Here is a 12,564-nt window from a genome sequence, read left to right as displayed (position 1 = left end):
ACCCAAAGATATTCAGTTTACTGTCATAGAGGAGTAAAGAAACCAGAAAATTCACATTTAAGAAGCTGGAATCAGAGAATTTTGACTTATTTTTCTTAAAAAATTACTCAAACCGATTAATCGATTATCAAAATAGTTGGCGATTAATTTAATAGTTGACAACTAATCGATTAATCGATTAATCGTTGCAGCTCTATCCAGGCCATAATTATTTCACCTAACTTGGCATCGAAATTGTGTGGTCAGGAATATAAGCAAACCCAGATATAGTCAGTTTAAGAGTTTCAAATAGATCCATGCCTAAAATGTCTACACAAACTGTTTAGGTTACAGGAGTCGAGTAAAAGGAGGCTTTGCATGGTCCTGTTTGCGCCTCGCACCATTTGCTGTCACTTTGAAGGAGGGTTCGTTGTGTGGTCTTGTCTGTGGCCCTCTGTGTCTCCATAAGGCCCAGGAACAGAGCATGTTGACAGCTTGGGTGATTACCTGTCCTGTCCCATTCACTCAGCCGGCCTGCAGCTTGGCCACATCATGCATCAGAAACTGACACAGAGTGATTACGATGTCGTTAGGCCCGGCTCACTGCAGCTCCCTGCCACATTAATTTGTTCTTCCTGAGAGGACCAGGAGAAATGGGCTATTCAAGCACATTTCAGTAAACCATGAAATGTGCAGATTCTGTGATGATAAGTCTTGAACTAACATTGATTTCATGAAGGACTAATGTTTGGTCTTGTGAGCATTATTTTCATCGTGCAGTGATGGATTTGAAATGCATGTTGTCATACCAGCATAATTCATGTCTGATCAGTAGTTTCAGTTTCCCACATCATGCTCACTGTTTTGAACAGTGAGTAGATTAGAACATTTATTCACAGGGCGTATAGGCCTATAAGCCTATGTGTCAATTGTTATTTATTCTAAGTCTAATTGGATCCAGCGTTGGCAACATATTTCCAAGCACTGAGTGGTTTATGCCCAATTAATAAATGTGCGGTGTTTGGCTGCAGCGTGGGATTCCTCCTGCAGTTCAGTGCTAATGATTTGGAGCACTTTAATGTTGACTGCCTTGAATAATGAGCACTAAGCCTGGTGTCACTGTGGCCCTTAAATCACAATCAGTCTCCCTCTCTCTCTTTTCCTCCCACACACTCTCTACCTCCAGTTCTCGCTTGCGCTTCCCCTAGTTTGCTCTAACCGTCTCCCTCCTTTCCTGTCCTTCTCGTTCGTTTTCCACATAGGCCCGCTGTCTCTTCATTGCTGTCACAGTGCGTCAGAACAGGTGGAATCAATTACTGACCCTCAGCAGCCTGCTCCCTCACCACAACTAGCTCCTTAATTGAGGGAATTAATGAGTGATCAGTCCATGAGATGATTTGGTGTCAGAGATCTCAGCCTGTGCGTGAGGGAGGAAAGCTGGGGGAGGGATTGTTTGAGTAACACCGCAGAATTCATTCTTTCCTTGCCTGAGAGGCAGTTAAAGCAGCTCACTATCTCCCTCCCTGCCTTCCCTCACTGCTAATCAGGTCTTAGTGCCAGCTTGAGGAATGAGACAAAGCCCACATGACTGCACCAACTACTGTATCACCCTTTCACTGATCAAGGCATCGGTTTACTTTCAAGGGCCACCGGCATTCCAGGATGTCTCCCATGCGCTGAGCACTTTGCTCACTTCCCCTCGTTGTGGCATCCGTTCCCTGTATCTAACATCTGCTCTGTGCATGTTTATATAGTGGTTTTCAAGTGTCTCATGTCTTTCTCTCTCAACCCCCACTTCTCTCTCACAGATGGAATCTCCTGTCTCAACGCCAGCCCCTCCCCCCCTCCACCTCCTGGCCGCGGTGGGCAACAGCGAGATTGCCTCACCGTGCGAGCAGATAATGGTGCGTACGCGCTCGGTGGCGGTGAACACGTCCGACGTGGCCCTGGCCACCGAACCGGAGTGCTTGGGGCCCTGCGAGCCTGGTACCAGTGTCAATCTAGAAGGCATCGTGTGGCAGGAAACTGAAGACGGTAAGTCAAGTGGTTTAAGTTTGCACTTCTTAGTGAGTCTCCTGTAGATGAAACGAATGTGTCTGCTCCTGGATTTGAGTTGAAATGAAAGCATATGAAAGCTTTATGAACATACAGGATACTTCTTTTTCTTTTTGTTTATACAGTCAGAGTGTAGTTGATTTAAGACATCCAAAAAGTCTTGGTTTTTTAATGTCTATCAATAAGGCTCATGCCATATAATAAATTCAGATCTCTCTGTTGTTTCTCTACAAATTTTTCCTGTTAAAATGAAATTGGATATGCCCTCACTGCCTCAGGAATTGGTGGTGGTACTAATGCTTGTTTTTACACAGCATGCAGCCAGCATAATATTGCCAACAAGAATAGTAGTTGGCAGGCAGTTCTTAGGTGGCCTTGATTTGTTTTTCGCTCAGGCGTACACAGGCGGGAGTTTGTTGCACAGAGATATCTGCTCTCAACAACAACATGCCTCACAACACACAAAGCACTTCTTTTCAACCCTGCCAGTTGGGAATAACGTTGGCTCCTCTCCCGCAGTGCAGTCCGAGTGAAACGTTAGACGCTCTCAGTATTCCTCCCTTTGATCGAAAACGCATTCAGCGTATTTAATTTAAAGATGTATCACTAGCACTATCAGGTTTTGCTGGGTCTGAATAACTGCCCTCATTTTCTGTCGTGCATGTGAAATAATGCAAACACCTAATCTTCAAAGCAGCTCGTGCTCAATCGCTCGGCAGGCATGCTGAGTACAAATTCGCCCACACATCCACAGTGCAGCTTGTTGGTCCACTTGGAGGAACAGAATAGAAAAGATCCCTACCTCATCAGCATTCCCAAAGCACAGTCCCTGCTATTGAGTGTTCCCCACCCCCTTTTTTGATTTTTGCTCCAACCCTGGGCTGTGTCTGATTCACCCCTGTCCTCCTCTCTATTGCGGCTCTTTTCTGTTACCGAGCATCCAGCCAGTCACCCCTTGACTCTGTTTCCAAGCAAACGGGGAGAGAGCGAGTGCAAGGCAGGGGGTTGGGGCAGGGGGAGATAGACAAGGCTACTTCTGTTAGTGACACAAACGTGGCTCAGAGCCAAGTCCAGTACTATGTTTGTGCTCCCTCTTTCACTGCCTCCCATAGAGAGATTGACCACCCCAAACCCCCCTCCCCCTCCCCCTCCCCCTCTCCCTCCCCCGCCCTTCCCTTTCCCCTCTCCAAGCTGTCTGTCCTTTCCCTACGCTCCGGTCTCTCAAAGCTGCTACTTTGGCTGGAAGAGGTAGTGGTTTGGGCTGATGGAGCTATGTTTTCATGTGATTCTACTCTATCTGGCTCAGTGGGGACGAGGCTGGTGGGAGTGGGTGAGTGGTTTTAGGGGTGGGATAGTGGGGGAGGGTGGGGGGGGGCACTCATCTCTGCTGGCGTAGCCCACAGGTTGTTATGGCCTTCAGAGCTGTAGAAACCAATAGGGTTTCCAGTGTGCACATCCCCCTCTCTCCCCCCTCTCTTTGAAGCCTGTGTTGTTTTTTTTAATCTATCTCCCAAAAAGGCTGATCTGTATCGCAGAAACACACTGTGGGGGAAGAAAATCATGTGATGAAGAAACATCCTTTTGATAAATGCAACTATGAAATATCTCTCCATCGCCTGTTAGACATTTTTCTGAGTGTTGAGACGTAGACTTTATTCCCATATGGCTTTCTGTCTTTTTTTTTTTATTTGCTATGCTGTTTGAAGATGCTACGGCTCGTTCATTGCTGGCAAAATCAGCTATTGTTTAACAATTTTGTGTGTTGGGAGAGTGCCCTAATTGAATTGTGCACTGCTGCAGAATCCTTCCAGGATGTGTAGTAAGTCAGTTTTTAGATCTCACTTAAACAGCCACCAGTGTAGCCTGTTCTCCTAAGTTATGAGAGGATTGAATCTCTATTGAATTTCTCAGGGGACGTTTGTCATTCACTCCCTTAGCATTACATTCAACACAGTACATTAAACAACATGAAGAGGTGTATTCTTTCTACATCATTTTAATGGTACTACCCCATAACAACCTACTGGCTAGCTTTCAGATGGAAGAGATCCAGTTGCTACTCATATCAAGCTGCACTGCCATTCTGCTGCTTTTCCTTAAGAGACCTATGAAAACAGACTTCTCTCTTTGTGGGGCAACTGAACAAATGAAAACCAAATGAGGAAATCAAGGCGAATCTAGGCAGAATACTGGGGAAGAGCAACAATAAACAGAGGCCCCAAAGCCATAGCAGAAACAGCCTGATTAGCAATGAAGTTGAGCAGTCCCCCACTTCTCTGCATGACAAGTCTCATACAGAGCTGTTTAGGCATGCACTGTGTGTGTGCGTGTGCGTGTGCGTGTGTGTGTGTGTGTGTGTTTCATTTAGCATGCCAAACAACAGCTGCTTCATCACCTCCGCCTTTCGGCCTTGTGGGAGTAAATGAACAACAGACTCCCAGTAATTGTCTGCACCTCACCCGACTCAAAGAGTGCCAGAGAAAGAAACAGATGAGGAGGAAGCAGGCGACACCTAACAAAATGTGATCCCATAAGTTACACCTTTGGTCCTCGCCAACAGGAATCTTGGCTGATGCTGCCAAATTAATTCTTCATCCTGTGTAATTTGAGCACAGAGGTAACAACCTCTTTGTGCCGAATTTGCCAGAAAGTAAAACAGTAGCATGAGTCTGTATCTGAATCACTGACTGTACAGAATGGCCCATAAAGGTCTGCATCAAAATCAGCCAATTTGATGCATCCAGCCCTGTGTAGGAGAAAAAGGAGTGAATATGAGGTGAGGGAAAGTGAGAGACCATGTCATCCAGTCAGACAGTCTGGGGGCGCGTGAAGCTTTAGACAGGGAGGAAGGGAGGGAGAGGGGGGCAGAGGCATGGTATTTTAAGGCCCAGCTCTGACACAAATCCCCTCAGCGCAGACGAGGCAGTGGCAGCTCCCAGGGTCGCGTCGGCAGAGCAATGGGCCAACCCCTCCCAGGCTTAGCATGCTGATACCTCCAAATGTCATCTCTGAAATGCTGGAGAAGTTTATTGCTCTTGAAACGCAGCCCAGAACGCCTTGGCTCCTGCTCCGGGGTAGAGGGAGCACAGAGGGGGCCCCTTCGGCCAAACACTACAGCTCCGTGCCAGTGCCCCCCACCACACACACACACACAGCAGTGTTAACTCCGACCTCCAGTACACAGCAGGCTATTCCCCTAGCAGGTCCCACCGGTTCTTAAGCGCCTTAATAGATAAATAATACACGCTGTTTGTGAGAAATGTTTGTCTCATGGATTATTTATGCAACATGCATTACATCATTGTAGAATTGCTAACGTTGGCTTTAGCACAGGAGTTAAAAGTTCTTTGGCGTCTGAGTATAAAAGAGGTCAGTATGAAACGGATATTCCTGTATAAACATTTGAGGGATGTCTTTTTTGCTCTTTATTTCTCGAACCCTGTCAGGGAGTTGAGAAGGAGAATATTGTATGAAAGGGGCACTTGGCTCTGAAGCTCACTTGCCAGCAATGCTTCCTTGCTCTTTTGAAGACCACCTGTCAGAGGCCTCATTGAAATGTTTTTACAAAGGAGAGTGGTGCCTGCTCCCAGTGAACTCACTATAGAAAATGTCCTTGAAGTAGGAGTGAGCATTGACAGGAGGCCTGTGTAGCTCTCTGCAAGGCCAATGAGCAAGAAGAAGGAGGAGCGAAAAATCAATCATGAAAGACCAACTTCAGTTAACAGTAGAGGACATAGTGAAGAGAAAAGAAAAATGTGATACATGTGCCGTTTTCTTTCTCTCTCCTGCACCCTCTTAATTTTCGTTCACCAGTTCCCTAGACACAACCTCCGCTTTCCATCCTACCCCCCTCTTATATCAGGAGGCAGCCAGTTTCCAGAGTCACTTACATCTCCCCATCCCACACACAGATTTTGAATCGGAATGTCATTGCTTGCTAATGATAGTCCCATTCTTACTGGCTGACAACTGCATTCTTCCATGCACTTAAATAGTCTTGAGAAGTAAATCATATGCCCAGAGGAATTGGTAGGCCCTGCCAGTGGTGGTCATAAGATATCATGTCGGCTATATACACGTCAACAACAGTTTGAGTAATGCGCCTTTGGCAAACCTGTCTCTTAATCGCGGCACCATCTCGTGTAAGGAAAAACACCAGAGGGGTTGTTTCAACATTGAGATGGCAGATTTACCCGGTTGACATGAAAGCAAACTGTTCTCCACCTGACCACAAATTACCAGCCGTAATAAATGCATGTAAACTTAGCATAGATGTCAAATATGTATTTTCAGATCGTTACATGCATGGCTGCTGTTTTGTGAGCTACTCCCATTGTACGAGTAAACATGTACTGATTTTTTTTTTTTTTTGTGGAGAGAGAAACTGCTGCATGCGGCTGATAATGCTGCGACCATGTGGAAAGCATACTAATGCCCTTATCCTTCGCCTCTCAGTAGTATAAGGGAATTGACCTTCTCATGGGCTGTTACTCTTGTCAGAGAGAGTGACTTCGCACTTTCACCCCTTATGAACTGGAATGCAGGCTGAGATCCACCGACAGGGCTCTCTGGATAGTTCCAGAATAGATAAAAACCAAAGGTGACTGGACCTTTATGTCATCTTTTACATCTTCTTGGAACACATTCTGTAGACAGGCTTTATATAACCATTCTTTTAGTATTTGCCTGTTTTAGTAATTTCTACCCAATTCTCAGTGACTTATGTCTGACATTTTTATTGTATGTTTTACTGGCCTTAATATCTTGTTGTCATCTTTTTTATAATGCACTTAACAGCTCTATAGCGTTTATTATTATTTGCAAGTTGAGGGAGTATTCAAATACAAAGCTGGTTTGGGTGTATGAATATGGCTTATTTAATATTAAAGCACTGCATTGCACTGGGCTCCCGTATATACCCACCATCTCCGCTGCAATAAGTGACTCATGAAATTTGTCCTGAATTCCTGTCTGCTCAGGTTTTGATATAAAGTCAATCTTAGGACTTTACAGTCTGACACTGACATAGCTGGACAAGCTGTACTTTATTTTACGCGCCGTGACTGCAGAGAAGCTTTTAACATGGACTGTTGGAAACATGCTCAGACACTTGAATGCTCAAACGCTTCATTTATCAGTGTTACTATTATTGCTCATGGCAGCACCCGGCTATCCTTCATCTTCTTTCCATAATGAATACTGACACTGTTTTTCTCATTGTTCTCACTTCTCTATCTACATGGAGCCTTGATGAATGAAGTTCTTATTGTAGAGAAACCAGTGTGCAAAAAGCAGTCTCTTAAGACTGAACGCTGAATGATAATTATCAGTAGCTGAAAGCACTGGTAATTGTTTACACGAGTGATTGTAATTTTGCTCAAGACTCAACGTGTTTAGATTAGTCTCTTTGGCAAATAAAAGGGCAAACAGGAACCGTTGTGTTGACATTTGTAGGAATAGTCATATGATGTAACACCCAATCATCAGACATTACTGATTTTGTCCCATTTTGGAAGATAACAAAGGCATTTTGACAAGGGCAGTCAGTGAAAATGCCATTAACCCCGCTGAAGTCCTGTTCAGTTGGAGCAGAGCAGAGGTCAACCAATGAACCCATGGCCCTAGCAGACTTTACCAGCAACAGAAGACCTGATAATTTGGCCCCACTGCAACCTAATGAAACGTGTTGAGGGAGGGGGGGGGGGAGGGCCATGGAGCCAGTCACCCATGCAGCAGGCACAACCCCCTGACTTGATTTTCCCCCTGCCAATAGGCTTTTATGCAGTAATCATATACAAGTACGCAGCGGAGTTTGGTGCACAAGGAGGGGTGCCATTTGTTGTTCGGCAGCATTGAAAGGAAATGAGTGGTAAAATTACAGACCAATTCCTCTCATTAATGTGGGCTTCACTCAGCCGGCCTGAGTGACCCTAATGAGACTGACGCAAAGGGGGAAGGGTGCTGGGAACAGGGCATGCTCCAAACCACCAACTCTGCTCCCACCCTTTCCTTCACCCCCAGCAAACAAATCCCAACTGAACTCTTGTTTCAAAGAGGTTAGGTTTTACTTTTTTGTTCAACAAACAAATCCAGTGAGTAAAGAGAGATCATAGCACACACTAACACAGATATACAACCCCCTGTGTGTAAACAAATAATCGTGCAGGGAAACGCATCTCTGTTTCTTGTGTAATTCACTTTCTGCCACAGGGAAATGTGTTTGGTTTGTTTTGTCATACGCTCGCTATGTTTAGACAGACTTGACATTGACATCTTTGTCCTGACTAATTAAAAAAATGTATTCCTAGAATGAAAGCTTGCAAACAGATTGTTCATAAAAACGTCTTTAAGCTTTAAACGTATTGAATCCTTTAGAGTAGCCTAGGTAATATTTTTTTTTATCATGATACTACCATGAAATTCTATAAATCTAGAATCCTCTTATCAAGCCCCATCAATTATTAATCTAGTCAAAACAAAGTGTTGTAGACTATTAAATTTCAAATGTCATAAGTCATTCAAAAGTAGATTCGGCATCGCAGCATGTGAGTATTAAGTTTTCAGTAACACTAGCATCACAGCTATTTGAAAATGTTTCCCTGGCTCCTCTTCACAGCATTACATTCTTTTTTTACTCCCCTTTTCCTAAACTGTGCCATGGATATGTAATCAACATATCAACACGTGGTGTAATAAGCTTGTGATGAACAGAATAATGGCTGCCTAATGAAGGAAAACTATCATCTAGACAAGGTACTTTTTGGATAAGAAATGTGTGTGCTTGTGTGCGCAGTAGGGTAGCACTCATTGTATTAGTTTATGTATAGTGCTGTCAAGTTTAGAGAGCATTATTATCTTACACAAATATTCAGTATCATTTTAGGGAAAAATCACGTCGACAAAAACGGAAGAGTATTGCACTGATGAGGTAAAATGAGTACACAGGCACATTTAATGCTGAGCAAATTGGCTTGTGGCAGAAATGTCGAGCGATGAGAATTAAATTCTGTAATTATGTCTCTTATATTATTCCTACTAATGTAGCATAACCAGGGCTGTATTGTGCAACCATTTTTTAGATTTAAACTGTGTGGCCTGGAAATGGAATTTTGAAACTCTGGTGCAACTTCTCAAGCCTCAGCAATGAAAACCCTTTTCACTTATGAAAGGGAAATCTTTAATAGGCCTGATGATGACATCTGCAATAGGCCATACAGTGGAATCTATATAGACATTTAGCCTTTCACTTGCAGTTAGTGGTGTGTGATCCAGTCAGAGAGAAGGGGCATGATGTCACATGACAACTAGGCCTGTAACCTCAGGCCCAGTTGGCCATGATTTAGAATGAAACACGTGTCTATATAAGCTCCCACAGATGACAGTACATGAGCAGAAACTCATGAAGTCCAAGGAGCTGTCTGTAGAATTCAGACAACATTGTGAGGAGGCAAAGATCTGGGGAAGGGTTTAAAACAATTTCTCAAGTGTTGGGAGTTCACAAAAGCACAGTCGGCTCCATCATTAGAAAATGGAAAAATATGGAACTACCCAGACTCTTCCTAGAGCTGATTGTCTGACCAAACTGAGCAACCAGGCAAGAATGAGTCTGCAAAATGGCATGTGAAAGACTCTGAGCATGAGGCAAAAGAATGTTGTCTGATGAAGTGAAAACAGAACACTTCACCTGTAATGTTAAGCACTACAGGGTTTCCACGCAGGACATGTGTTAGTCAAGGTGGCACTGGTTAGAGAAGCGGGTGGGGGGTTCTGGGAGCAGCAGTTGGGGGAGTTGCATGTGAGGCAGCCAACTGTGCAGTAACAACTGACCAATTGCTTATGACTCAAGAGAAATAAACTCCATAGTTTGTGTTGGCAAGTCAAACTCTAAACATTAGGCAAGCTCCGGGGTAACATTAGCTTAGTTGAAGGATAATTATGGTTATTTTCAACCTGGGCCTTATTTTCTGAGTTTTTGCTTTCATGCTGACCAGTTCTGATCAAAGTTTTGTCAATTCACTGTGGAGTTCTTTGTACCTGTAATTCACAGGGAGTGCTGCTCTCCAGTACAGTCCAGTTGGGCCAGCGGAGTCAAACAGTCAAACCCAAAAAGCAATTAAAACACACCCTTTCAACACAATAATACTCACACTGCAATTACATGTTTTTAACTGAACCCCAAATCCAAATCTGTGTAAAGCCCGACATCTAATGGTAAGAAGCATGCTACTGAAATTACCATCTGCTTTTGGCTGATCTTTGGTACTAGGTGATATCACCATAGAAGGTGACATCACTTGTCAGGCTTGACACAGATTTGGGTTTGGGGTTTAGTTTACAATTATCACACAGTGGTAATAGTCTTTTTTTTTTTTTTTTTTGTCATTGCTCACACACTTCCTTGCTTACTCTTGCTGACTGGCTTACTGGTTGCCGGTCTGGTTCATATCATATTGGAAGAAGTGGAAGAAAAGGATTTTGTTGCTACAACTTCAAAGCGTTTAACTTGTGTTTAACTTGTTTGAACACACACCCAAAATCATTTGCATTTATGAATTTAAAATCAACTATAAACAAATGGCAGTAGATATTGCTTGCTTTTTGTGAGGTTGATTGTATTCGTGTGGATATAACTGATAATTTAGATTTTTTTTTCTTTTTTTTGGGGGGGGGGGGTATTACAGTACTTGAACTGTAACAATATAATTCCATCAATGCCTATCCCTAATCACAGTTACTGAAGTACACAGACAGTCTAAAATGTGATAAATAATTATTTTGGCATTGGGAATTTAATGATTGAATCCTACCTTGAAAATCAGTTAAGGCTTTTCCAAACTCATGGTATGAATTTCTAAACTCGTGGTTGGAGAAAGCAGGGAAGGCTTATATCCTGAACAACATGAAAGGCTAGTCATTCATTTGCTCTCCCTTGATTTACATCCTGCCACAACCAGCTGCCAGAGCCATTTTGTGTTGGAGTGTTTGGAGAGCCTGGGGGGCAGGCTGTTGAAGGCGTTTTAGAATAGGTCTGGGTTCTTTTAATGTGACGGAAATCTGAACTCGAGGACCTCTTTACTACCCTACACACACACACACACACACACACACACACACACACACACACACACACACACACACACACACACACACACAGCATTCCCAGTTTGATCCAGCTGATTGACCCAGGACCATGGACTCATCTTTTCAGGCCATAGAGCTAGGGAACAGACTTGTGGCCAAGTGTCAGCAGGTTCCTGTAAACCTATATAAATGCCTTATACACTCACTCCTTTATGCTAGAGGCAGCAGGAGAAAAATGAGGTCTGAACCGTGTCTTGTCTGTGGGAGGGAAGAAGATAGTAAGCTGGGGATGGTTATACCATTGAAAAGAGGAAATGGGGGTGAGGGTGAGAGAGAGAGAGAGAGAGACAGAGAGAGAGGGAAAATGGGGTGAGCAAGAGAGGTTTCCTGAGCTAATAAAATGCTCGGAGGAATGGAAGCTGCCAGCCAGCATTCCTGTGCCATTAGATAAGTTAGCTCACTGCAGCCTCCGGTTTCTCTGCAGTGCTGAAGTGGCATGCTGAGGTCACCATAGGGGAGTGAGGGGGGATGGGTGGGCAATAAATTTAGAATATTTTTGTGCACGGTGCTCCTAATCCTCCAAAGCGGTTTGTTGTTGATTTATTTTTAAATTCACTGGCAAAAGTTGCAAATAATATAATCATTCATCTGCCTCTACCAGGCTGTTAATCACAAATGGTCTTCATCAGTAGTCACTCTGCTGTATTTTGCATTGGCAGGGATTGTACTGACTGCAGTTAAATATCAATCGGAAGTGCAGGCTTTTGGATTGGAATTTCAAAGCTGACAGATTTTGTACAAAGCTGACATTTTGATATATCTTGCAAGCTTTTATCAGATGAACAGTACGTTTTCTCTAGGAGAAGCATACACAGTGTGTTGTGTGATCTCTTGTAACTAATCTTGGATTTTAAATGCAAGGTCAGGTATCACACTCTGCACAGGTTGTGCCTTGATGGTCTAGCTCACACGGAGTGCTACCAAATTCACCCCAGCCAAATGGCGACACAGAAGCTTCTAAGTCAGACACATTGCAGCAATACCAGTGAAGTCAAGGACATTCCTGCGTCAGGTTCAGGCACTTCCCTTTGACGCTTTGAGCAAAATCTTTTAACCAATCCTTTCTTGCGCCCTCAGTTACAGACTGCCAAGTTGAATCATTAATGTGAAATTGGTTTTACCAAGGAGCTTGTTACTTGTTTTTAAGATGCTCTTTTTCATGCATGTTTCCCCATAGTAGTACCATATTTTCTCCATGGTAGCACATTCTTCAGCTGTAAAGTGAGATAGAGGACGACAAAAAGTATTTCCCTGTAAATAATTCCCCTTCAGGGAAATCTCCTGTTCTGTGAGCCGGCTTATTTAAATGGAAAGGATGTTCATTGAGTATTCCCCAGTAACCTTGGTGTGATCATTCTTAGTGCGACCTACTGCCAGTATTGTATAGAG

At 43.7% G+C, this 12,564-nt stretch overlaps 1 protein-coding gene across 3 annotated transcripts in view; it reads left to right on the top strand.

The window, feature by feature from the left end:
- The window catches only part of znf609b (zinc finger protein 609b), a 69,627-nt gene that overhangs the window by 46,626 nt on the left and 10,437 nt on the right, over nucleotides 1–12,564 (top strand). For all 3 annotated transcript variants that reach the window (XM_071530299.1, XM_071530298.1, XM_071530297.1), the window contains exon 3: nucleotides 1,788–2,013. In XM_071530299.1, the coding sequence (XP_071386400.1) occupies nucleotides 1,788–2,013 (226 nt within the window). The remainder of the gene's footprint in view (nucleotides 1–1,787; nucleotides 2,014–12,564) is intronic.

The sequence above is a fragment of the Centroberyx affinis genome, unplaced genomic scaffold (genome assembly GCF_046629955.1).
Source record: "Centroberyx affinis isolate AG114_WGS23_722 - 3 ecotype Tasmania unplaced genomic scaffold, CSIRO-AGI_Caff_v1 ptg001910l_1, whole genome shotgun sequence".
NCBI lineage: Eukaryota > Metazoa > Chordata > Actinopteri > Beryciformes > Berycidae > Centroberyx > Centroberyx affinis.
This window is presented reverse-complemented; position numbering and strand designations above follow the sequence as displayed.